The sequence below is a fragment of the Cheilinus undulatus genome, linkage group 2 (genome assembly GCF_018320785.1).
Source record: "Cheilinus undulatus linkage group 2, ASM1832078v1, whole genome shotgun sequence".
Lineage (NCBI taxonomy): Eukaryota > Metazoa > Chordata > Actinopteri > Labriformes > Labridae > Cheilinus > Cheilinus undulatus.
The window spans coordinates 52,292,568-52,318,896 of record NC_054866.1 but is presented as its reverse complement, the minus strand read 5'-3'; the positions used below and the strand labels follow the sequence as shown (position 1 = coordinate 52,318,896).

The window sequence follows — 26,329 nt, the reverse complement described above, 5'->3', positions numbered from 1 at the left end:
TACTGATGTTGAGCTGCAGCAAAATAAATATCCCCTGGCTTGTTGTAACACAGACCGTAACGGCAGTGAGGATCCTCCTGCAGGTGTGTGCAGGTAGATGAGGCTGACAGTGATGATGATGATGGTCAATCAACAGCATCCTCTCTCTCTGTTTCCTCCACAGCTGAAGCTCTAAAGTCTCTGTGACTGGATGTAACATCAGCAGAAGTCTGTCAGTGTTGTTGTTGTAGCTTTCCCAGCAGGGGGCGCTCTGCTATGGATCTGTGTGAAGACACAGATAAGGGAGTCCCTCCCTCAAAAGCCTCTCTGTGTGGAGAAGAAGAAGCTCTGAGGTGAGATGAAGATCTCTGACTGTCCACAGCTCAGCACTCACATCATCATCATCATCATCACTCCATTATTATCAGTCCTTTATCATCATCATCATCATCACTCCATTATCATCAGTCCTTTATCATCATCATCATCACTTCCACCTCTCTCATCAATCAGTCTCTGTTTATATAGTGCCAATTCATAATTAAAGTCATCTTAAGACAAAGAGGGCAGGTCTAGACTGTAACCATGATGTGGCCTGTTATAATAAAGTCCATTGTTAATCACTATACATTCAGCACTAACGATATTTAGCCCCGTTACAGTGGCAAAACCTCCCCTTAAACCATCTTTACCATCACTTACACTCACTGTCACATCTGCTCTCTGACTCATCAACAGCTCACAGTAACTAATAATGTTGATTTGTTTGTATCAGGATGAAGAAACACAGACCAGACTCTCCTGGACCCAGCTGTGTGTCCATGAAGAGTAACCGGTCCATGTTTATCCCTCCTGAGTTTAAAGCTGGACACCCTGCAGATGGAAGGTAGAAACTGAAAACTGTTTTTCATTGGCAGTGTGAGAGAAAGACCCCGTCTTGGCCCAGAGCTTCATAGGGTTGAATGGGTCTCATCGGTGTAATGAGGTGGGACATCACAGTGTTTACCTGGACACCAGTCACATGTTAGAGCAGTGATACTGAACATGTGGCTCTTTTGTAATGAATTGTGGCTCTTTGATGTCTTCATTTTAAATATTATTCCCCTGGAAAAACATTCAAAAAGGAAACTTTGACCTCAGAATTATCCATTGCAATTTGTTTCCCACACTTCAACAGCCAGCTTTAATTGTCAGACTTCACCGTCAACCTTTATTTTTTGTCTGTATATTTCCATTACCCTTATTTGCAATTTTTGCCCCTTTTCACCAGTTTTTGCCTCTTTTATCCTGTTTTCACAGATTGCACCCCCCCCCCCCCCTTTTTTTTAACCACTTTTTGCCCATTTTAGGGGCTTCCTGTTATTACATGTCACTTTTTCACTCATTTTCCCCCACCTTTTTGCTGCTTTTTGCAATATTTAGTTATTTTTCACTCATTTTCCCCAAACCTTTTGTTGCCTTTTTTCAACCAATTTAAGTTATTTTTCACTCATTTTTCCTCACCTTTTTTCTGCTTTTTACGAATTTTAGTTATTTTTCACTCATTTTCCCCACAGTTTTGCTGCTTTTTGCCAATTTAGTTATTTTTTACTCATTTTTACCACCTTTTGCCGATTTTTTACCAAATTTAGTTTTAATTTAGTTTTCCCCACCCTTTTGCTGCTTTTAACCAATTTTTGTTATTTTTCACTCATTTTCCTTACCTTTTAGCCAATTTTTGTTATTTTTCACTCCTTTTTACCACTTTTTTGCCGATTTTTTACCAAATTTAGTTATTTTTCACTCATTTTCCCCATCCTTTTGCTGCTTTTTACCAATTTTAGTTATTTTTCACTAATTTTCCCCACCTTTTTGCCAAATTTAGTTATTTTTCACTCATTTCTCCCCACCTTTTTGTTGCTTTTTGCCAAATTTAATCACTTTTCACTCCTTTTCTCCCACCTTTTTGCTGTTTTTTGCCAAATTTAAATTTTTTTTTTGGCCATGTTTTTCCTGCTTTTTTCCCATTATTGCCACCTGTAAGTCATTTTTCGTCACGTCTCACCCATTTCTGCCACTTTTTCTTCACGTTTTTCTCATTTTCAGTTTTTGTCATTTTCTGCCTATTTTACCCCTGTTCACACATTTTTGGCCACATTTTTGCAGCTTTTTCACCTATTTTGCCAGTTTTAACTTATTTTTATTGCCACTTTCACCCACTTTTTACCACTTAGATTGTGGCTCTTGCAAAGGTGTTTTTCAAAAATTTGGCTCTTTGGTTGAGCAGGGTTGGGTTACATTGTAAGAGGGTTCAGTGATTAGACTTAGCATGATAAACCATGTCAGAGTGTTTGTGTGTCTTTGAGAACATCACATCCAATAATGAGGACAGCAGAGATCACTGCTACTGTTTATAAATATTACAGATTAATAATTTTAATTTAATTTGACTTATATTTTAATCAGCTTCATTTCTGTTCAAAACTACCGAAAAGTCCATTATTTTCAGGATTTAACCCCTTTAAATGACATTTTTAATACATGGTGCCACTGTTTTATATGAGAATCAAACAAAATGATTTATTTCTATAAAATAGAAAATAACTCATTTTCTGTAATCTTTTAAAAATAAAAAATAACCATGACTTTTCATTGTCAAGCTGGAAAAAAAAATGTAAAAACTGGAAAAATTATGTTCAATACAATTTTTTAATTCATGTTTTTCACAGTGGACATATTTGTCCTTAGATGCCTTATAAGAGTATTACATTTGACAGAGTCAAGTATAGAAAAATGAATTTGAAATTTCAAAATTTATCAAAAAACAACCTTCCTACAAAAAATGATGCCTTTTGCAGTGACACAGAAACTGATTGCAAAATTAAAAAGTGAAAAATTCATTCTTTTGGCCAAAAAGTGATACCAGAGGGTTAATGTACGGACGAGAATTAGGGCCATTTTCGAATGAGAAAATAATTTTGGACAAGTCGAGATTAAAGTCGAAACGACGAGGAAAAAAGTTGAAACCTGTTATTACTAACAGCGGATTACAGACGCTGTGTGTTTATGTGGCAAAGAGAGAATCTCTGTAAACCCAATACTGAGGTATAATTTCCTGTATTCATTGATAGGAGGCATAAGACATTTTGTAGAGACAGGCAAGATTCTCTGTTATTGTCTTAAATGACGCTCTAGTGTAAGTTCAGTCAGGACGACTTTGGATTCACATTTTCAGTCTAAGTTCTCTCTAATAATTACGCTCTCACGCCACCACTTATTGTCTGCTATTAATTGCTGAAACTGCCTCGCAAGGGGACGTCATTGTCTGTGGGTTGTCACCGGGAAATCAGCTGTCTCGTCACACGGCCTTACCTAGCCAATTGCATGACACCTCTCCCTCATCGTTAGCCAATCATCGCTCTGCTCTCCTTTTTAAGTATGCCTCTCTCTCTCCCCTAGTTCTCTGTTGCTGACGTTTAGCGTGACCCTCCACCACCCCAAACACCGCCAGTCTGCAGAATCAAGAGCCATCAAGTCCTAAACATCTGCAATCCCTCAAGCTTCCACCACCAGTATCCGGACTCCATGGGGGGATTTATTCCGCTGTTGCTGGGACCAGTCAGTCCTTGATCTCAGAAACTCCCCATAGAGTCCACGCGCCAAAGAAATTCTGTCAAGTTAATTTCATTCTCATGTCACTCATTATTAAACAATTCTTTCTATAAAATGTGTCTTTCCTGACTGAAATACTTATACATCAACAGGAGGGACATAACAGCGCCTTTTCTCGTCATTTCGACTTTATACTCGACTTGTCCAAAATTATTTTCTCCTAGAAAATGGCCCTAATCCTCTTCTGTATTAATGAGATTCTGAGATTGCTAATTTTCTATCTGTAAAGGTTAAACCAATGACTCTTTGATAAAAACTAGGTGCTTTCTATATTCTGTAATTAATAAGGTTTTTTCCAACAGGATGCTGAAGCCTGGACTAGGCTCTCCTGTATCCAGCTGTTTGTCTATGAAGAGTGACCGCTCCATGGGTCAGCCGATGGCCTTTAGAGATGGACAATATCCTGATGAAAGGTTTGAATTTTAGATGAGGGTTTATCTCCTGACTGCTTGAGAAAAAGACTCTGCTTTTCCTCAGAGGTTCATACTTTGTCGTGTAACTTGACTGTGGTCGGGGCCTGTATTCCTGTAAGTAGTATGCCCTGAGCCACAGCTAAGGGTCCTACCAGAGTCGCTGTGATCAATGATCACTAACCTTTCTTTAATGTTGTAATATCTTTGTGACTTTTTATGCACAAGCCCTTTTGTGCATAAACATTATTGTAACATTACATTATGACTTTTACTTTCGTGTTTTGACCTTTTGAACTAATACATTTGACTTTTTATGTTTTATCTCCTCATTTTGCCTTATGTTTTTAAATCTAAGAATCATTTATTATTAGTGCTCAGTTTCTTTCCCCATAATTCATCACTGGTGAAAATGAAGCTGATGGTTTTTTGGGTAAATGTTGACCCTGCTAGGCTCTCAGGTCAGACGTAAATTCAGAATCCGGCCCCTGCTGTGATTGAGTCTGACGCCCCGATCTACAACTTCTCTCAGCATTCACCAAATATATTCAAATCTGTGTTTCTGTGCCATCCACTTTTCTTGGATGCAATTTCTGTCAGGCTCAGCACAAATGGAGAACAAAAATGCAAAACTCTTGATGAAAGTGTGAGAATGTTAACTTCAGAATAAGTTCAAATGATCTGACAGATGCAAAAAGAAAAAGGGAAAAGAAAGCCAAAAAGGTACGGAAAAACTGGCAAAAACGTAGGAAACAGATTAAATTCTAGGGAAGTAGCAGTATCAAAAGCTTGTGGTAGGATAAATGTCTTGGTAACAAGTCTATGGTTTGGCATTATTGCAGTATCAAACAAAAATAACAAACAGTACACTTTGGAAAAAAAGTCATGTTGGAATTTATTAAACAACAGTTGCATTTTGATACGTTACATTTGCAAAAACAAAAAGTGCTGTATGTGAAAAATAAGACAAGGCATTTGCCTATGTGAGTATTGTGAAGCCTGCAGCCTAAACCTAGAGCCAGTATAAAATAATAGCACTGATATAGAGTGGTGATATCGCTAATAACATGAGATAATATAACAGTGGATGGAGGAAATGATCTTCACTCATGGAAAACAACAGTGTCACTGATCATGGAAAACACAGTGCTGACACCAAATTTCCAGTAAAATCCTCAACTCCTCGTCACCCTTCGGGTTATCACGTCTTTTGGATCTATCACTATGATAGACGTATTCTACGGAGGACTTTACACCTAGTAGGGGTTAGATGTAAGATTTAAGTTATAACTTAAGCCTACGTTGAAACTATCACAGCTGGTGCAACACCTTAAATGTTAGGAGAGCGTAAACTCCGTCGTAAGTAAGAACTTATGTTCAAACTAGGCTATGTTTGAACTCATGCACAGCTGGTGAAACCCATAGCTTATCAGGCAGTGTTGTGTGGCAGTTTCTGACAGTTGTTGTTAGCTTTTAAGTTAGCCAGGAGTTGGAGTTGAGACTGAGGTCTTCTTTTTCACCTTTTTGGGGTTTTTCTTGATGGAAATTTCCCGTTCTTTCTCTCAGAGGTGTCCTGGACCATCCATCTTCATTGTTGTCACAGGTTTCAACATATGTTGTCAACTTAATTGTGAAAAAAAACACTACAAGTCCAAGATATAACTCGAGTGCATTTTGCTTGCTGCCAACTGCTCTGGTTGCCTGGCAACATATTACACCTGGAACTTTAAAACAGACACAGTAGGATTGGGATGGACAACGATACACGTGAGACACACAAATGCAGCAGCGGAAACCTGATATGATAGAGGAAGTCAGCAACTCAGACCAAAGTGAAACATTAAAACAAAGAGTAACACTATTTGGGCTTATTCCGTCACTCTGCCATTGACATGTTAACATCTTTAACATTTGACCCTCAGTGTTTTAACACCTAAGCCCTTGTTTTTGATCGCAAAGCCACCTGAGACATGGATCAAAAGCTTAGAGACTTCAGACGATTGAATGCAGGCCTTGGCATTGTTATCTACTTATGCTTTTTGACCACATTAAGTCATGTCTTTCATTGACATCATGCCAGAATACCTGTAATAAGATACACTATTAATTGTCCTTAAACTGGGTGCTTTCTTCACAGAGTTCAGAAGAAGAATTCAGAGATATTCAGTGTAAATTCTGCACAGCAGCATCAAACAGACCTGGAGTCTGCATTTAAGGTTCGTAAAGCATGCTTTTACCATTTAACATTCGACACAAGATCAACTGGAAATATTCTGTCTCAGTGTTAGTCTTCTGAACAAGGGTCTGGTTGTACCAGTTTATACTGAATGTTAGATCTTTTTGTCCTGTTCCAGCTGCTGGAGGAGAACATCATCACCTTTGTAAAGAACGAGCTGAAAAGAATTCAGAGGCTTCTGTGTCCAGATTATCCAAAATACTTAGGGTGTCAGCCTGGGGATGAGGAGGTATTGGAAGGTGAGGATAAAGTGCAGAGAGGAATCTGCAGAGATGCTTTCCTAAAGATCACTCTGCATTTTATGAGGAGAATGGAGCTGCAGGAGCTGGCTGACTGTCTGCAGAGCAGTAAGAGTATTTCAGTGGATTTAACAAACATTTTAATCCAAAGCCAGATGTAAATACTACAATTTTCCATTGGACCCACATTTGGTGTATTTTGTTGTTTATCCAGAAACCGTTGCTCCAGTGTGCCGTGAAAAACTCAAATCAACCCTGAAGAAGAAGTTCCAGTGTGTGTTTGAGGGGATTGCTAAAGCGGGAAACCCAACCCTTCTGAATCAGATCTACACAGAGCTCTACATCACAGAGGGAGGGACTGGAGAGGTCAATGAGGAACACGAGGTCAGACAGATCGAAACAACATCCAGGAAAGCAGACAGAGCAGAAACTACCATCAGACAGGAAGACATCTTTAAAGGCCTGCCTGGAAGAGATGAACCAATCAGAACAGTGATGACGAAGGGCGTGGCTGGCATTGGGAAAACAGTCTTAACACAGAAGTTCACTCTGGACTGGGCTGAAGGCAAAGCCAACCAGGACATCCAGTTCACATTTCCATTCTCTTTCAGAGAGCTGAATGTGCTGAAAGAGAAAAAGTTGAGCTTGGTGGAGCTTGTTCATGCCTTCTTTACTGAAACCAAAGAAGCAGGACTCTGCAGGTTTGAAGAGTTCCAGGTGGTCTTCATCTTTGACGGTCTGGATGAGTGCCGACTTCCTCTGGACTTCCACAACAATGAGATCCTGACTGATGTTAGTCAGTCCACCTCAGTGGATGTGCTGCTGACAAACCTCATCAGGGGGAAACTGCTTCCATCAGCTCACCTCTGGATAACCACACGACCTGCAGCAGCCAATCAGATCCCTCCTGGGTGTGTTGACATGGTGACAGAGGTCAGAGGGTTCACTGACCCTCAGAAGGAGGAGTACTTCAGGAAGAGATTCAGAGATGAGGAGCAGGCCAGCAGAATCATCTCCCACATCAAGACATCCCGAAGCCTCCACATCATGTGCCACATCCCAGTCTTCTGCTGGATCACTGCTACAGTGCTGGAGGATCTGCTGAAGACCAGAGAGGGAGGAGAGCTGCCCAAGACCCTGACTGAGATGTACATCCACTTCCTGGTAGTTCAGACCAAAGTGAAGAGCATCAAGTATGATGGAGGAGCTGAGACTGATCCACACTGGAGTCCAGTGAGTAGGAAGATGATCGAGTCTCTGGGAAAGCTGGCTTTTGAGCACCTGCAGAAAGGGAACCTGATCTTTTATGAACCAGACTTGACAGAGTGTGGCATCGATATCAGAGCAGCCTCAGTGTACTCAGGAGTGTTCACACAGATCTTCAGAGAGGAGACAGGACTGTACCAGGACCAGGTGTTCTGCTTCATCCATCTGAGTGTTCAGGAGTTTCTGGCTGCTCTTCATGTCCATCAGGCCTTCACCAACTCTGGAGTTAATCTGATGGAAGAGGAACAAAAACCATCTCGAGTGCCTAAAATCTTTAAAGACAAACATAAGCTTAAACACCTCTTTCGTAGCGCTGTAGACCAGGCCTTACAGAGTCCAAACGGACACCTGGACTTGTTCCTCCGTTTTCTCCTTGGCCTTTCACAAGAGACAAATCAGAATCACATAAGGGGCCTGCTGACCAAGAGACCAAGTGGCTTAAAGACTAAAAAGAAAACGGGTGATTATATCAAGAAGAAGATCAATGAGGATCTCTCCGCAGAGAAAAGCATCAACCTGTTCCACTGTCTGAATGAACTGAATGATGGTTCTCTAGTGGAGGAGATCCAACAGTCCCTGAGATCAGGACGTCTCTCCACAGATAAACTGTCTCCTGCTCAGTGGTCAGCTCTGGTCTTCATCTTACTGTCATCAGAAAAAGATCTGGACGTGTTTGACCTGAAGAAATACTCTGCTTCAGAGGAGGCTCTTTTTAGGCTGCTGCCAGTGGTCAAAGCCTCCAACAAAGCTCTGTAGGTGTGATCAAGATTAAGGGATGTTTGAGTAATAGAAGTTATAATAGACATAAGATTGTTCAGAGAGTTCACTCTGTGCTGCCCCTTTAAGCACTTCAACTAAACAGCTATACAGTGGTGATGTTGGGTGTAGTTGCTCCTTGTCATTAAGCAAATTTTAGATCTTTAAAATAACAATGTAGCCAATTTTACCCATACAAGTGTAAACTTTTTCTATAAATTAATTTGGTGTAAGACTGGTCAGATAGGAAAGAAATGTTCCAGTGTAAGAGTTTGTCTAAAGGGGAAAAAACTAGGGTTGTTCCAATTCCGATATCAGTATCAGGAATACAGTACTGTGCAGAAGTTTTAGGCATGTTTGGGCTGAAATTTGAGGCTGAAGTAAGGCGTGTAGTGGCGAGTACGCCCACCAGAGGGCCTCATCTGGCAGGAAAGAGGATTGACACAACCCAGATCATGCTCTGGATGTCTTTGTACATTACCAAGGGCATGGGAAAATAATCTGATGAAAACGAAACAAAAACCATAGCTATGGGGCAGAGTTACGGGTAGATGTGGCCCTTAAACATAGCCTAGGGTACTGTTAGGGTGGGTAGGAGGGTTGCCACAACCCCCTGGTTGTCGTGTGTATGTTCTAAGCACATGAAAACTGTCGGTGGTTGCTGGGCATATTACCAGGGGTGCAAAGGCCCGGACAAAAGAAATGCTGTTAAGCTCGACCTTGGCTGCTGAGTGACACACGTACATGTCAAATGTGTCGACACTGACTCTGGCCGCCCTCCCTCCTCTCTTCAGCCCGGGGTTCTGGAATACCAGGACCTGTGAAGAACCGTCTTAAACTTCTGCACAGTACTGTAGCTAACATGCTAGATGTTAGCTCTATAAACCCAAAATCAATTCTTCTTCGCTGCTGGACAGCACTGCACACACGCGCTACCATTTTTAGAGCAGTGAAGAAGAACCAAAGGACCCACTGCAGCAGCATGAATGGAGGCTGTGTGACAGTTTTTCTCTGATTGTGATCGTAAAAATGCCTTCCAGACCGGCGCTGAAAAGATGTGACTCAGTTTATCAAAAGTTAAATCACTTTTGAACTGTAAATCGTTGCCTCTTACCTGTTTTTCCTCTTGAAGCTAGCTGTTGTGCCTTCCTGTTGATGCCTTTGAATCCCTTGCGGCAGCATTTTCAGTGAGCCTGGAACTCGTATGACTTCTGGGGACTTTAATGATTAAATCCACACCAGTTAACCTGATATTGAACGTCTTTTCATCCTTTTTAATCCAATTATGATCATTTATTACCTCTAGCCCGAATGCTAACTCGAATGCTAACTGCCGTATTTGTGAGGGTCTGTCAGCCAATGTCAGGCTGTTTCATAATCACGTCATGCTGCCTGAGTAGAGCAATAAAGGAGGGAGAGAGAGCCTGTGCTGCAGCCCCCTGTATTATTGTTATTTTAATATTCAGCAGTAAAACTCAATAATCAGCAGAAAAACAACTTCAGGGTCACAGAAATGCTGTTCGTTATGATTCTGTTTGTTGGGCCATGTTCTGAGTCAAATATAGGTCTAAAATAATTTGCTCGGATTGGAACATCCCTAGAAAAAACATTTCATCTTAATCAGCAGTTATGTGTCCTAGATACTGACATTAGATGGATGTGATACAAAAAAATATCAAATATACTGACATATTACATGTTCTAATGGACTGATGCTTGATAACAGGACTGAATCCATACTTATCATTAAAATTAAGAGAAAAAATGAAATACTTAAAATCATTTCTGATTGTCTTCAGACTGGTTGGCTGTAACCTCTCAGAGAGAAGCTGTGAAGCTCTGTCCTCAGTGCTCAGCTCCAAGTCTTCTAGTCTAAGAGAGCTGGACCTGAGTAACAACAACCTACATGATTCAGGAGTGGAGCTGCTTTTTGATCGCAGAGGGAGTGTGTATTGTAAACTACAAACTCTCAGGTAAGAAACCAACTGGTTCAATAGGTTGTCTCGTATATATTTAAGTCACTGTAAGATTTATTCTAATTTGGCCCACTGGAAACCGTTTCAGACTGAGTGGTTGTAACCTGTCAGAGAGAAGCTGTGAAGCTCTGTCCTCAGTCCTCAGCTCCTCCAGTCTGAGAGAGCTGGACCTGAGTAACAACAACCTGCATGATTCAGGAGTCAAGCTTCTGTCTAATGGACTCAGGAGTCAACACTGCCAACTGGAAACTCTCAGGTAAGTTTGTAGCTGTATAAAAAAAAATCATCAAAGTTCTTAATGATTACTATTATATATTCTTTTAACCATTTATCATCGTAAGGTTCAGTCGCTGTAACCTCTCAGAGAGAGGCTGTGAAGCTCTGTCCTCAGTCCTCAGCTCCCAGTCCTCTAGTCTGAGAGACCTGGACCTGAGTAACAACAACCTGCAAGATTCAGGAGTCAAGCTTCTGTGTGCTGCAATAGAGATGCTACACTGCTTACTGGAAACTCTCGGGTCAGTGTGACATTGGTTGAAAATAATGATCATGTGAGCGTACTTAATGTTTAAGATACACTATGTTGCCAGAAGTATTCGCTCACCTGCCTTGACTGGCATATGAACTTAAGTGACCTCCCATTATTAATCCATAGGGTTTAATATGATGTTGGTCTACCCTTTGCAGCTATAACAGTTTCAACTCTTCTGGGAAGGCTTTCCAGAAGGTTTAGGAGTTCATCTACAGGAATTTTGACCATTCTTCCAGAGGCACATTTTTGAGGTCACACACTGATGTTAGACGAGAAGGCCTGGCTCTAATTCATCCCAAAGGTGTTCTATCGGGTTGAGGTCAGGCCTCTGTGCAGGCCAGTCAAGTTCATCCACACCAAAGCCCAGTTCAAGTCCCTTTCCAGGCAGTAAGGCTATAATTTGATTGATCTTGAGGCCCTCTCAAGAGGTGTTCTGCCTTTGTGACAAACCATGGATGGAAAAATGGCATCTTTGAAGAGACTGACACATGGAAGTGTAACGTGGGAAATCTTCTGAAGATTTCTGTGCATGTCACTGCCCAGATTGAGGCCATGATGCCTCTCTCTAACCCAATTTCTTGGGCTCTGATGCACAGGTTGCTCATAGTTTTCGAAGCATCCCCACTCTTGAAGCCTGGATAGCTCAGTTGGTAGAGCATCAGACTTTTAATCTGAGGGTCCAGGGTTCAAGTCCCTGTTCAGGTGGAAATGCTGTAAATTGATCAATCTTGGGGCCCTTTCATGTCAGGACATTGCCTTTGTGACAAACCATGGATGGAGAAATGGCATCTTTGAAGAGACTGAGACATGGAATTGTAATGCTGGAAATCTGCTGCAGATTTCTGTGAACATTACTGCCAATATTGAAGCTATGATGCCTCTGTTTATCCAAATTCTTTTTTTTTTTGAAGCATGCAAATCCTTGAAGCCTGGATAGCCCAGTCAGTAGAGCGTCAGGATTTTAATCTGAGGGTTCAGGGTTCAAGTCCCTGTTCAGGTGGAAAAGCTGTTATTTGATCAATCTTAAGGCTAAAATAGCATTGTCACATGAATTGTTTAAAAGTTATGAGGCTGTAAAGACAAACCAAAAAACCACTCAGAAAAAGATTGTTATGTATTAAACTCAGTAAACATTAATGACTTTTTTTCGCACAAACTTTTTCTTCTACCAGAGATGGGGACTCGAGTCCTTGACTTAGACTCGAGTCCACTTAAGTCGCACACATCAGCGACTTGAGACTTGACTTGGACTCGTGCACAAAAGACTCAAGACTCAACTCGGACTCGTGATTTGGGACTCATGCACAATCTTGGGTTTTTAATTTTTCCATCATGATCTTATGTCCTCCCGTTATTTTTTGCTCCTTTCCTCCCCTTACGTTTGACGGTTCGTGTGCCTTTTACGCAGCACCATCAGCCGCTTCAGCCACTCTCTTCTCTTCCTCATCTTTGTTCATACTGCATATGACAAACAACCGCGACGCTCACACACACACCTACTCTGAAACACACGCTAACATGTTGGTAGTGCTGACTTCAGACTTCAGTCTGTTGAGGGCAAAAGTTTCAGAATACCTAAACTCTTTTCTCCTGCATTAAAGCTCCCTTCTGACCACGGAGGATTAGCATCACCGCTGTGTGTGTGTGTGTGTGTGTGCGCTCCAGCTGTGAGTGTCTCTGTGTTGCCCGTGTGAGCCATGGGTGTGTGCAATGTTAAAATATGATTTGGTTAATATTCCCGTAATATATGTTTATGGGGAACAAATTAATGTTAGAATCTCTGCATTGTTGCCTATTGATAATGAACGGACATAGAAGACAATAGGAACATTAAAACTTTAAATACGGTTCATGGAGGCAGCAAGAAACAGAGACAGACAGATAAGAGGCTCTAACAGATAAATTAGTAATGAAGGAGTCAAGAAGATTTCAGCTGAGTAAAGTAAAATTTAGCTTGATATTACCAATATAAAGAAATTAATATGGGAAATTTATATAATAAAGTATTCGATGAATCACTATTAAAAATGAGTGTACTAATTGTGGAGCGTAATTAATCACAATTAACACAATTAATCTTGAGAGCCCTAATTATAACATCATTGGATAATTTCCTTTCAAAATATTACCTTACCATTCTTACTGCTGTTATATTTTCTATCACCACGTGTTACTGTAATATTCATGCCAATGAAGTTTATTTTAAAGAGAATGATATTAAGTTTTCTGTGCCTGTGTGTCTGTGTGTGTGTGTGTGTGTGTGTAGTCTTTCAGGCTGTCAAATCACAGAGGAAGGTTGTGTGTCTCTGGCCTCAGCTCTGACCCCATCCTCCCAGCTGAGAGAGCTGGACCTGAGTTACAATCATCCAGGAGAACGAGGAGAGAAGCTACTCACCGCTCGCCTGGAGGATCCAGGCTGCAGACTGGAGACACTGAGGTACAGCCTAGAGGTGTAAGGATTCATCGATGTATATCGATGTATCGATTGATTAATGATCCAATCAGATCACTAGAAAGTCAAGAAATTGATCTAAATCGACGCTTCAAGCTACGCTTTTATTTTGACACTTCCCCCCGCACGTCTGTTGACGGTTTCCGCCCAAGGCAGCCTCCTCAACAAGCTAGCTGCAAACTAACTAACTAGAGGCAGTGGCTTAAAGTTTTGCAGCTAAGGGAAAGAGGATTTTTTCTCCTCTGTTGGTTGTGTGGACTTATTTCAGACAGACTCGTTATGGCTGAGGTAGCGTGAGAGTTGTCTGATGCAACAGACTCCAGATTAAAGGAGAGGGAAAATTCTTCTTCTGAAACACTGATTCCAAACTTGACATGGTTCAAGCAGGACAGCTGTTCTCTCTATACCCCCCAGCCCCCGCTCTTACTATGAGGCTGATCATCACAAGAGTGTCTTTTTAAATAAAACTTTGCATTTGTCTAACCTCTCCAATGATTAAAACCAAGGTTGCAATATATCAAAAATAACCACTATATAATAATTAAATCATCATTTGCCACATATTTAACCTCATTTAAATCTCATAATGTACAAATAAATTACAAATTAACTGTCTGCTGCATTAATATGCTCCTGTGTAAAGTATGAAGGGCTGATATAGAGCAGAAATATGTGTTGAAGTCCACGTGTGTAAATAAATTCAAGAAAAAAAATCTAAAATGGGAAAACAGGCCAAAAATGTTGATCATTATTATAAAGGGTTGTCCAGATTGGTGCTTTAGAGTGATCTGAGGATGTGAGGAAATACAAATGTTTGATTTACTTGCAGAAATGTGTGCATAAAATCACCTGATATTGATCGTAGGCCACTATATCAAATTGTATCGTGGAAGATTTTGTGATATCAGAAAATATCATATCGTTGTCCAAAATATCAATATCATATTGGGATGAAACTTTAAACCCCAAACAGAAGCTGTTTGTTGTACTTGTTACCAATGAAATCTGGTTCTTATCTCATAGTGGATTTAAGTTAAATGCATGAAATAGATTCTGATCTGTTTTTATTTCCCTTCAGGTTCGATCAAAGTGGACTGCAACGACTGAAACCCGGTCTGAGGAAATGTGAGTGTGTTTAGGTTTGATTCACAAACTTTTGCTAATAAGATACAATCTTCACCTAAGGCAGGGGTGTCAGACTCAAGGCCCAGGGGCCAAATCCGGCCCCTGGTACAGTTACACCCGGCCTGCAAGATCATGTCATACTCTTATTATAACTGGCCCTAGAATAAGAGGTCTGCAGATTTCCTTCAGTATAAAAATGTTAACTTAACCTTGTTGATATGAAATATCCTGAAGTCATAAAAATGTAAAAAAGAAGAAAAAAAAAGTAAAAAGACTAGATAAAAAGAAATGTGGGGCAACAAATACATTTGTGTTTTCATTTCATATTTTCAGTTTCGCATTGCACAATTATGACTATTATGACTTCAATCTATTATTTAGACTTTTATTTCATATTTGACCATTTTCATGACCATTTTGACTTTCTATCTCATTTTTGACCTATTCAACTTAAAATTTTGACTTTATCGCATATTTTGACTTTGTCAATTTATTATTTTCACTTTTTATTTCAAATTCTGACATTTTTAATTGATAATTTTGACTTTTTATCTAATATCTTGACCTTTGTATTTTTTAACTTTGACTTTATCTCAAATTTTGACCTTTATATCATGATTTGACCTTTTAAATGCTCCATTTTCAATTTTAGGCCTTATTTTTTTAAAGATTTATTTTGGGCCTTTTCTTCATAGAGAAGGACGGTGGATAGACTTGGAAACAGGGAAGAGAGTGGTGAGAGACATGCAGTAAAGGGCCACAGGCTGGATTTGAATCTGAGCCACCCAAATACATGGGTAGCGCCTTAAACCACTAAACCACCTGCGCAGCCTTTAGGCCATATTTTTGCCTTAAAAACATGATTGTGGCTTTCTTTTTTGTGTGTGTGTTTTGACCTTTTGAACTAATAAGTTTTAATTTTTATCTCATATTATGACCTTTTAAATTTATTATTTGGACTTTTGTCTCATATTTTGACCTTTTTCATTTATTATTTGTATTTTTATCTCATATGTTGTTCTTTGGAATTAATAGTTTTAAATTTTAAGCAATATTTTTGACTTTCTTTTTTATATTTTTGCCTTTTAAAAGCATTTTTTAACATCTAACATCATGTTTTGACCTTTTGAACTAATAAGTTTGACCTTTTATCTCACATTTTGACCTTTTTAATTTATTATTTGACTTTTATCTCATATTTTGACCTTAATTTATTATTTGGACTTTTTTTCTCATATTTTGACCTTGAAGTTAACAGTTTTACATTTTAAGCAGTATTTTTGACTTTCTTTGTTAAAGTTTTGCCTTTTAAAAGCATTATTTTAACATCTAGCTTCGTGTTTTGACCTTTTTAACTGATAAGTTTGACCTTTTATCTCATATTTTGAGCCTTTTAACTAATCATTTGGACTTTTAAATCTCAAAATCATTTAACATCATAGCTAATATTTAGCTATGAAATGAGGTTGACAGTTTGGTTAAATGTGGACCCTGTTAAGCCCTCAGGTTAGGCCTGAATTCAAATTCCAGCCCCTTCTGTGATTGAGTTTGACGCCCCTGATCCAAGGGCTTCTAAAGCACTTTTTATTTTATCCAGAGGGTACCATATGGGCTTCACAGCCAACCTATGGTCCTTTGCAAGGAACAAGAGAAGGGTGGTATTCAGGACTCAAGATGGTCACATAATTCTCTATGCAGATTGTGCATATAACTGATTTTGCAGGTGGTGAAAAAACAGGAAGTAGTTCCACATAAGGCAGAGTTTTTTTTTTTCATGGATAAAGAATTAGATATGCAATCATTTAAAGGTGCAGTGTGTAGAAGTTGGCAGCATTTCGCCGAACAGAAACGGTGTAAATAGGATATAATGTTTGTATATTTATGTGAAGTATGTTAAAAAAAAGTGTACAATCATCCCCTTAAAACTTTCGTTTTCTTTTTACAAAATTAGAAAAAAGCTTTTTAAATTTACATTAACGCGGGTCGTGCTCACGGAGGCTGACATAACAAACCGCCATGCTGTCTACGGCAACATTTTGAGGACAGAAAGAGCGAAATGTGATTTTTATATACAAACCTGCCCGTCGGTCCTGAAATCTACCTGGAAGGCAGGTGGAGAAGAAGACTGACCTATAATCTATAAAAATAATGGTTACAGAAATGAATGAATAAACCCTCACCTTGTCACTGCTGTAAATGATGTCTGGCTCACGATCCTTTTTGGTCTTCACAGGCTCTCGACGCTTAGTGATGTGATGTTTTGGTAACAGATGGGCTCATTCTAAAATCTGAATGCTAGATGTCGCTAAAATTCCAATTTCTACACACTGCACCTTTAAGTGTGTATGACAGCAAACTCCTGATTCCTCAGTGTTGGCGAATAAGAAACACTTTCACTTTCTTCATGATTCTAGATTGTTGTATCACACCCTTTTTACTAGTGCTGTCAAATAATTCAATTTTTATTATGAAACATAACTTAGATTGACTCTCAGTAACTCAGAGTAAAGTTGTTTCTGAATGAACAGATGATTACCTGCAGCTGTGTCGTTCTCTCCATCAGACGCCTGTGAGCTGGAAGTGGACATACACCCAAACAACACAATAAACCTCAAACTGAGCGACAACAACAGGAAGGTGACGTTTGCATTTGGATATCGTTCAGCTCCTAATCATCTAGACAATTATGACATGTGGGCTCAGGTGCTGTGCCGCACTGGTCTGACTGGTCGTTGTTACTGGGAAGTTGAGTGGAGAGGAGATGTTTATGTATCAGTGGGTTACAGAGGAACCAGACAGCGGGGAATCAGAGAGAACTGTTATTTTGGGTTCAATGATCAGTCCTGGTGTCTGATCTGCTCTGACAGTGGTTACTCTGTCAGGCACCATAACAGAAGAACAAACATCCCCTCGTCCTCTGTCTCTCACAGAGTAGCGGTGTATGTGGACTGTCCTGCTGGCTCTCTGTCCTTCTACAGAGTCTCCTCTGACACGCTGATCCACCTCCACACCTTCAACACCACATTCACGGAGCCTCTCTATCCTGAGTTTGGGCTCTGGTCATACGGTTGCTCAGTGTCTCTCAGTGGTATGTAAGGCTGTCACTTTTAGGCTGACTGCTGAGGTCAGCCCTACGGATGGCTCTTTCTGTGTCTACCTGAATGAGTGATCCTACTTTCAGCCATACTATACAGAGTTGGGTTTGGTTGTAGTGAAAGCTGTCAGTAATGGCTGCCTCCACTGCTCTAAATACCTAAGATATAGCTTTAGCATTGCATCCTTTTTACTAGGACTGTACCACATGTCTGTATGACATAAAGAATGAATGCAACGCTAAAAGCTTTTTATGTTGGGAAAGATGTTTTCACTCTTCTGCTGACCTGCTTCAGCATGACTATGTCATAGTTAAGGGGGAAAAGATAACTTCCTGTGTGAATGCTTGTGTACAATGGTCTCTAGTGGAGCGATTATCTCTGAATTAGTCAAAGCAGCAGTTTTGTCAAAACTGGACAGTTCTTCATTAAAACAAGTGAAGACAGCAATACTGAAAGCTTTCTGTAACAGAGCAGGTGTTTTCGCTCTTTGCCAACCTGCCTCAGCATGAGTGTGTGATAGTTAACCCTTTAAGCGCCAAAGTCGCAAAATTGTGACAAGCAACATTGCTGAATTAAACAGGCTGTAGCTGCAAATATGGTGCCTAATGTTGTTACTATTTTACACCAGGAGATGGCGAACATGAGTAACTTCAATCCCAGCAGCATCTGTGAGCATGTTTCTGTTCAAAGTTTTGGAGAGAGAGAGTTTGAAGACGCACCGCCAGTCGAGGAGTGGTGGGGGTTGCAGGGGTGGTCAAAACAAGAATATTTATGGAGGTAGTGGGAATAGAAGGGGCAGACGTGGTAGAAACAGTGGCGGTGGAGGCCGCCTGGTGATGTCAGAATATGCAAATTAGATGAGTGAATTTACTCTCACCACAAACTTTGGGTCATACTGAAGATTTTTCTGATTTACAGTGCCTTTATTTCTAACCACTTTCAAGCTACAGCCTTTTGAAATCTTGATATCACAATTGAATATTTTCTTGAAAAAACTGTGGTGCCCAAAGAGTTGAAGGGGGAAAGGGTTACTTGTGTGAATGCTTGTACACAAGGCCTGCTAGTGAAGCAGTTAGCTCAGCCTTAGCCAGAACAGCACTTTTGTCAGAAATGTAAAGCATTTCTTCATTACAGTAAGGCCCGAGAGCAACACGTAAATCTTTCTGTGACAGATAACAATGTTGTCGCTGTTCTGCCGACCTGCCTTGGCATGAGTGTGTGATAGTTATAGGGAAAGGGGTTGTTGTGAGTGATTGTATACAAGGCCTGCTAGTGGAGTGACTGAGCCACAGCGGCGTTTTTGTCTGAACTGGACAACATGTCTTAATCTAAACAAGCACAGAGAGCAACACTGAAAGCTTTTCATGACAAAAAAAATGTTTTCGCTCTACTCCCGGTCATGGCGGCTGTATTGTCCAGTGTTAGCTGTTAGCTTGGATGTGGCTGTAGGACCGCTGCAGTTTACGCTGACCTGGACCGCTGTTCTTGTTGAAAGCAAATCAGAGCAGAGAGCCACACCAACAGCTTCTCTTGTGCAGAGGAGAGGTTTTTGCACCTTTCTATTATTGATCTGTCCCCTCCTTGCACAAAAGAGCACAGAATGAAGGGAGGATATTTTCTCCTCACTGTTGTCAAGGGCTGTGGCTGAAGTGATGTGTGTGTGTCAGTGCATTTGTTTCTGCCTATGACTTTTTTAGCCAATCTGATGCAATAGAAGAGGAGCAGGAAGGGAGGGGGGATGACGTTGCTCGGGGCTTCATCTCCACACACACAGAGGGCGAGAGACAGAGGAGAACATGAAGCTATATACATTTAAGTAACCACTTACAATAAATTTGGTAAAAAATAATACAAAAATGACAAAAGCAGTCTGCCAGGACACACATTTCAGTCAGGCATTTCAACAGACATCCCAAATAGTTGCAGTCAGCGAAATACTAGGTTTTTCCTAGTCTTGTTATTCAAAATTCAAACATTCATTCAAACCTATAGGTAAAAGTTCATATTCAAACTGTAATGAGCGCACCATGACGCCTGAAGTAGTTTGCCTTTCAATCCAGCAGAGGGCGCTGTCAGCCTAACTTAATTGTGTGCCCTCTTGACCTCATTAAATAAAGACAGTTGATGCAGTAAGTTTTACAATGATGGAGGGCGTTCTTGGCAGATCAATGAGTAGACAAAACACATAACCACTCGAGAAGCGCTGTGTGGAAATAATTTGTATTTTTCACTGTGAATGGTAGAACAAAGAACGGGGGGGGGGGGGGGGGATTCGGGAGATCCAAAAAATCACTCCTGTGGCCTCAATTTGCCATATTGCCAAAAAATGACTGAGGATGTGTGTGGGGGGTGGATGGCACACAGGGGGATGGCGGTTCGAATAGCGTTATGCTGTCATGTCAGAAATTCATATGAAGTTGTTTTAATGATAACTGACAGCTCTAGTGGTGTGTCGTTCTGAGAAACACTGAGGATCAGCTGACTCTGTTTACCCCATGAAGCTGATCCATCTCACTTTGATTTTAAACATATGACCATTTTTATCTGGACCACCTAGAGATCTGTGACGTCTTAAAATAATGAAGTATTTCCATTCATTTTTATGTTTTATATTTTGAATGATGCTGTTATGTATTGAAATAAATCTTTATTTTCATATCAAAGGAGAACATCTCTCGTTTGTGTGATGTGTTTCTATGCCTCTAACTTTTCTTGCAGATTGATTACAGACTTCCAAACTGATAAAAAGGAGGAAAACATGATCATTTAAATATAGTCAAAGTTTCTTTGAGTTTGTTTTTACTAAAGAGCCCAAATCCCAGAGCCCCTGGTCAAACATTCTGGCATGTTTATGAACTGAAGTCTTCGTCACACTCACCTGCCCAGGTGTCTTTGACTGTTAGTTGGGGGGGATAAATATTAAAATGAGTTATTACTGCTACATAAATCTTTGCCCATTTAAAATCATTAAACATCTAAACATGGAGACACACTCACCTTCAGCTCAGGAGGATTTTTTTTTTGCTGAGGTCTGGACAGTGGCTGCAGTTGTGTAATTACACCACCAGGTGGTGACAAAGTAACAGAAATCTATTTAGTAGAAGCTCAAATTTTAAAAAAAAAATCATTATTTACCATTTGTTTTCTGACTTCAAATGATCTCACTTTCATATTTTACCAACATTAACCAAAATCAGAATCCATCAGTAAAATGGACTGTTATTAAAATGGCCTCTATAAATGTTGATTAAAAATATAATTAGGTGGCACGAGCAGTAGTGTGTTTATGAATGATACAGAATATACAGCAGGGGTGTTCTGAATGATAGGAAGTCAATAAAATTGATCTTTGCCATCACATTTTGGCTATGTTTCTATGTTGAAATTCCTACTGCACACCTGTTGACAGTTTCCTCCCCACAGTGATTCCACAGTCAGGTAGCAGTAAACGCTGGTGGTTAAAGATCAGCTGCTGAGATGACGAGAATACCCACTCTTCTCTTGTGGACATATCTCAGACAGAGACTACTGCAGGGAAGGCCTACTGCTTTATTTTGCAGACCATAGCTGGGTATCCATTACACTTGGAAATGCGCAAAATCGACATAGTGCACTAAAAAACTGGTAATGGAAACACCAGACTTTTGAAAAAAAACCTAAAATATCACTAAAAAGTTTTTATGCTGTTATGAGGAGGTTTTTCAGCCGTTTCAATATAGAAATACATCGCAAAAGTGTAATGGAAACACTTTTTCCGCATTTACAAGTCACGGGACGTGCCCAGTCACTCCAAGACAACATGGTGCGGTACGTGTAGACAGAAGAAGAGACGAGACTTTTCTTAACATCATACTTATACCTCTATACATGGCTTTTGCCATACATACGGACTTTACCTCTGAACTATCATCTTTTGCTTTCGTCTTTTGTCCAAAATTATCAAGGCAACCACCGTAGATGTAACCAAAACAGTACCAACACGCAACAGGATTTGAGAGTCAAGCTTCCCTGCAGCGGATTCATGCGATGAGATTTTTTTACGAGAATTGCAAGGCCTATGCTCAAAACTCCCTTCAATGGTAACACATTCAAAGCGCAATTGTACTTAATCAAAATTTAAGAAATATCACTTTTATTTTGCGAAAAACTGTAATGGAAACCCAGCTTATGTCTGCATCTTTTATCCATTTACAACCACTGTATGAGAGTGTTTAAATACTGCTCTCCTATGTTATGACTGAAATAGCGAGTGGTGTCTGATACAGGTTCTGCTGGAAACAGAGAGGGAAAAGCTGCTGCCTCCTTTGATACACTGAAGTCCAAGGTCTCATATTAGATTTAGCCTTTATTATGTGGCTGCCCATAAAGAGTGATCATACTGGAAACAGCTTCAGAATAAAAGCATTATGTTGCTCAAAGTGGGCCTTGAAAAAAAACAAGTTTGTACTGTGAAAAGTACACCACAAAATATTGATAACTATATTTCAGGCCTGGGCCATGTTGACAGATTTAGCAGGATGTTCACAGAGTGCTGTCCATCCATCTTTGGCTCTGAGCTCTGGGTTACTCGTAGTGTGAGCGGTCATTCTGTGTCTCCACAGTAAACTAAACTCGTGTTTCATTCATGGCTGAAAAATCAAACTGTTCAGTTCACGGTTCATCTGAATATGAGTGTTTTTAGACATAAGAACGCTGTCAGAAAACTGATCCTCAGCAGACGCAGCAGCCTGATTATCACTCACTCTCACAGGACAGAGCAGACCAGCTGTTCCAGGTATCTGAAGTTAAATGAACAGTTTAATCAAAGTGGTGCCCATGCAGACAGTCTGCAGCTGTCAGAAAACAGGATATGCAAAGTATGGCAAAGTATCACGTTTTCCAGGTATAAAAAACAATTTTCTCAAAACCAGGTTTAAGGACAGGTCCTGGTTTCTGAAAATGTATACATGCACAAACAGAAACCCGGATAATCATCTCCTTGTAGATATGAAAAATACTTTCATCCAGGTTTCTGATTACTGTCTCTTATTAACAGAGGTGTCAGTGATTTTTTTTTACAGTGACCAAGCATCTTGTCCAAGAATTTGTTAGATTTGGAAGAGCCTGGATCAGAGCCTCTTCTTTAGTTCTGATGTTTCCCATCCTCACCAGGACTCTTTCATTTTCTTTAAAAATGAGAAATTCCCTTGGTCAGCACTACATTTTTAACTTCTCTTTCCCTAGTCACACACTCAGTGGCACCCACAAAATCAGCTGTTTCATGCAACACCCAATGCAATCGAAAGACTCGATCTTTGTATGAGGTGAGCAGAGGTCTCTGGACTGGAAATTCCCTTTTTTGAAATCTGGCCTGTTCCAGCCTGTTTGTGACGGCATATGTTGCAGTATTTTTTTTTTCTTAAAAAATAATTAATAATTAATAATAATAATAAATTAATCCACTCTTCAGAGTTCCTTCCTTCTTTGACTGAAGGCTCATCCAGTCACATTGTCTTTGCTGTTACCAATGTCAGATTGAAGTGCTGCAATTTGAATATCATATGACTCTTGGAAAGCTGGCTCTTCACTTCCTGAAATTGAACTGACAAAGCAAACCCCATCTGTTTCACTTTCACAGGTCATGTGACCTTCTGCATGATAGCCTTAGTCAAACATTCATCCAAAAATCCCCTCTGACTTATTACTATGCAGGATTATTTTTAATATACATTATTGAAAGATTCTTTACATTTATGACTGAATTAAAAAACAATCTTTTGGGTATTTTTTATGAATGAGTTTGTCATTTGAAATGATCCAGCTTTTTACTTTTGGAGACCAAGGAGAGAAGAAGACACTGTGGCATGTAGACATCTTTGTGTACAGAACCCTTAATTAAACAAGAAGTATGTTTCATACTTCATTTATTCATTAACTTAACAATAAAATAAAGTACTTTTTTTTTTAATAAATGTATTTTATTAAATAAAATATTTTGTTTATTGAAACCAGCATGTCATCAAAATTATCCTGTAGCTGCCATCATCATCAGAATCTTCACTGATGTTTACTTTCCTCCCACTTATAAGCACCTTTACCTTCCTGATGACATCACCATCACATCCTCCTCTGATTGGTCAGAAGTGGTAATTGAAATAAGGGAGCTTAAAAAAGAGCCTACCTTTGGTGAAAGTGAACAGGTCTGCTTACATTATTGTAGTACTTAGACTTTATTGTCATTCAAAGGTACACCATAGGTGCACATTGAATAAAATTTTGTTGCATTGGTTCTAAAAACAAAAACAATGCCCTGAGATGCTTAGATTAAAACATTAATAAATAATTCTAAAAAACTAACAATAACTAAGAGAAATGTGCATAAAGAGCATTGTCAGATGAAAAGGTATTGCACTCAGATTCACTCACTGTGAGCTTTAGAATAGTGCAGACCCAAGCAGCAAAAAACATATTAGGCCAATGTGGAAGTGCTAAATATTGCAATACTGCGAGTGTTCACTTGAGGCTGGCTGCAGGAACACTGGAAGTCCCGTCTGAACACACGTTAAAAAGTATTTTTATACCCTAGAACTAAACTGGTTTACAGCCTTGTTCAAAAAACCAGATGTGTCTCATTAGCTAATGTCTTCATACGTTCTCACTGTACGGGGTTGTTGAACCTTTTTTGTACCACGATCGTTTCAGTTATATTTTTGAAAAACCTCGCTGTGATTGGCACATCTCATTTGACTGACAGATAGCTCCAAAGGCAAAGGCTACGTTTCTGTAGGAAGTTTCTGACAGGAAGTCACGCTTAGTGGGTGGGCCATTAGGTTGATCCAAAGTTGGGTTGAGACCGCAATTTCAATGTGGAAGCCCCCACGGATTGGCTTCAAGAGCTGTTTGAGTCTGCCAATATAAGCAGACGGCTGACGTCACAGCCTTTGTCCAATTCTTTCTACAGTCTGTGGTTTAACTAGTTTGACTCACCAGACGGGAAACCTTCAATACTAAAGCCCTTTTCACACTGCCGCGCGTTAACTACCCTGAAAACCACCTCCCTGCCGGAGGAGTCCCACGAAATGCAGAGCGTTTTTTAAAGCGGCTGCTGCCGCCGCGGTACGAGGCAGCAATGACGTAGAGGTGCTTTGGTGAATGTCACAGCAGGGCCCACCCACAAGTCCATCACACACCCCTCCCCAAAAACATGTAGAGTACCTCACAATCTCCGTATATTAACATGTATAATGTACTATAAAACGAAGGGAAAAATACGGTTCTGTCATCAAAATAATTCCCCCTAGAAAATACATATCAATGGTTGGTTCCACAATTTTTCTTGTAGTAGTCTTTGTACGACGGTAGCCGGGTTGTAGAGCTCAGGATATTCATGATACACCAGTATTATGAGCTCCTCCATTGTTTGCTGAAGCCTGCTTTTTCCAGGTTCTCTCCCTCCTTGGCTGCTGCCAGGCGGCTGCTGCCAGAAAGTTCAACACGCCGAACTCCGAGCGGCAGGGTAAAATCTGTGTGCGTTCACGTGGGCAGCAACCGCTTCTGGGTCCTACCGCCGCAGTTAAAACCACTTCCCGTCTGCCGCCCGTCCCTCATTAAAATGACTGGAAGCGGCGAGTTGCCTCGCGGCGGTGTGAAAAGGGCTTAAGCATTTGGGAAAGGGCAGAGGCTTTGAAAAAAACTCAGAGTGTGATTGAATGAACACTCTGTTACATCGATACAGCCAAATCAGAACAACAAAACAAGTGATGTAGCTGTGACCGTGCGCACACGCAACTACTAAGGAATAACGTGAACCATGGCAACTGTAGACATGTCAGTACACGACTTTTGTTGTTTTTGAAAAGAAAACAACTCACTGCTGTTCTCTGTTCTTCTTTTAGCGAAGAAATGTTGTTAAGCTCTGATAAAACTGGTGCTTTAGCAGCATCCACGCTAAGCTCTCCCGCTATAATGCACCGGCCTCTTGTTGCTGCTTGCTTACGTCACGACTCCGCCACGCCTGAAAGTACTGACCTTGTCGCTGATTGGTCCTGTCACCTTCTAACAGGCCCAAACGGTTCAGACAGGAGCTTTGCAAGAAGGACTCACCAGTGAGAAACACAGAAACAGGCGTATCCATCTGCTTTGCATGGTTATGGTTTAACCCCACCAGGAGAGTCCAGTGTGCATGTGTGGTGTGGGTTTCAAAACAAGTCTAATCAAGTTCAACAGTCCTGTAGCTTCAGGAATACAATAAAATCAGGGGCAAGACCCCAAAGGCCCCTTCACTTTCATTTTATTTTTTCAATTTTTATGTTTGCATAGACTCAAGAACTTAAATTATCATTGTGTGAAGTCTTCTTTAATCAAATCAGACCATTTTACACTTTTCACTGTGGGTATACGTCAGTCTTACTGTCAAAAATTAAAGCTAAGGATGTTTTGTCCCTAATTTTATTCTATTTTTAGCTAGTTTTGTAAACACAGAATTAAGTGGTAGTTTTAGTTTCAGTTAACTAAAATTGTTTTTTACATTTTAGTTTTGGTTATTCAGTTAGTTTGATTAAACTCTTATAACCTTGCTACAAGCTGAACAATTTTCATTGTCTCCTATACAACAGTTTGTGTTTTATTGAGATCTA

The 26,329-nt window shown here is 40.1% G+C and overlaps 1 protein-coding gene and 1 non-coding gene across 2 annotated transcripts in view; both read left to right on the top strand.

The window, feature by feature from the left end:
- Positions 1 to 255: 255 nt before the first annotated feature.
- The window catches only part of LOC121517177 (NLR family CARD domain-containing protein 3-like), a 29,964-nt gene continuing 3,890 nt past the window's right edge, over positions 256 to 26,329 (top strand). The window contains exons 1-12 of the mRNA XM_041798741.1: positions 256 to 332; positions 755 to 865; positions 3,933 to 4,043; positions 6,178 to 6,256; positions 6,395 to 6,623; positions 6,730 to 8,533; positions 10,337 to 10,510; positions 10,602 to 10,769; positions 10,855 to 11,028; positions 13,309 to 13,479; positions 14,573 to 14,619; positions 17,183 to 17,707. Of these exons, the coding sequence (XP_041654675.1) occupies positions 256 to 332; positions 755 to 865; positions 3,933 to 4,043; positions 6,178 to 6,256; positions 6,395 to 6,623; positions 6,730 to 8,533; positions 10,337 to 10,510; positions 10,602 to 10,769; positions 10,855 to 11,028; positions 13,309 to 13,479; positions 14,573 to 14,619; positions 17,183 to 17,707 (3,670 nt within the window). The remainder of the gene's footprint in view (positions 333 to 754; positions 866 to 3,932; positions 4,044 to 6,177; positions 6,257 to 6,394; positions 6,624 to 6,729; positions 8,534 to 10,336; positions 10,511 to 10,601; positions 10,770 to 10,854; positions 11,029 to 13,308; positions 13,480 to 14,572; positions 14,620 to 17,182; positions 17,708 to 26,329) is intronic.
- trnak-uuu lies at positions 11,675 to 11,747 on the top strand. Its single transcript has one exon. It is a non-coding gene; the product is annotated as a tRNA-Lys (tRNA).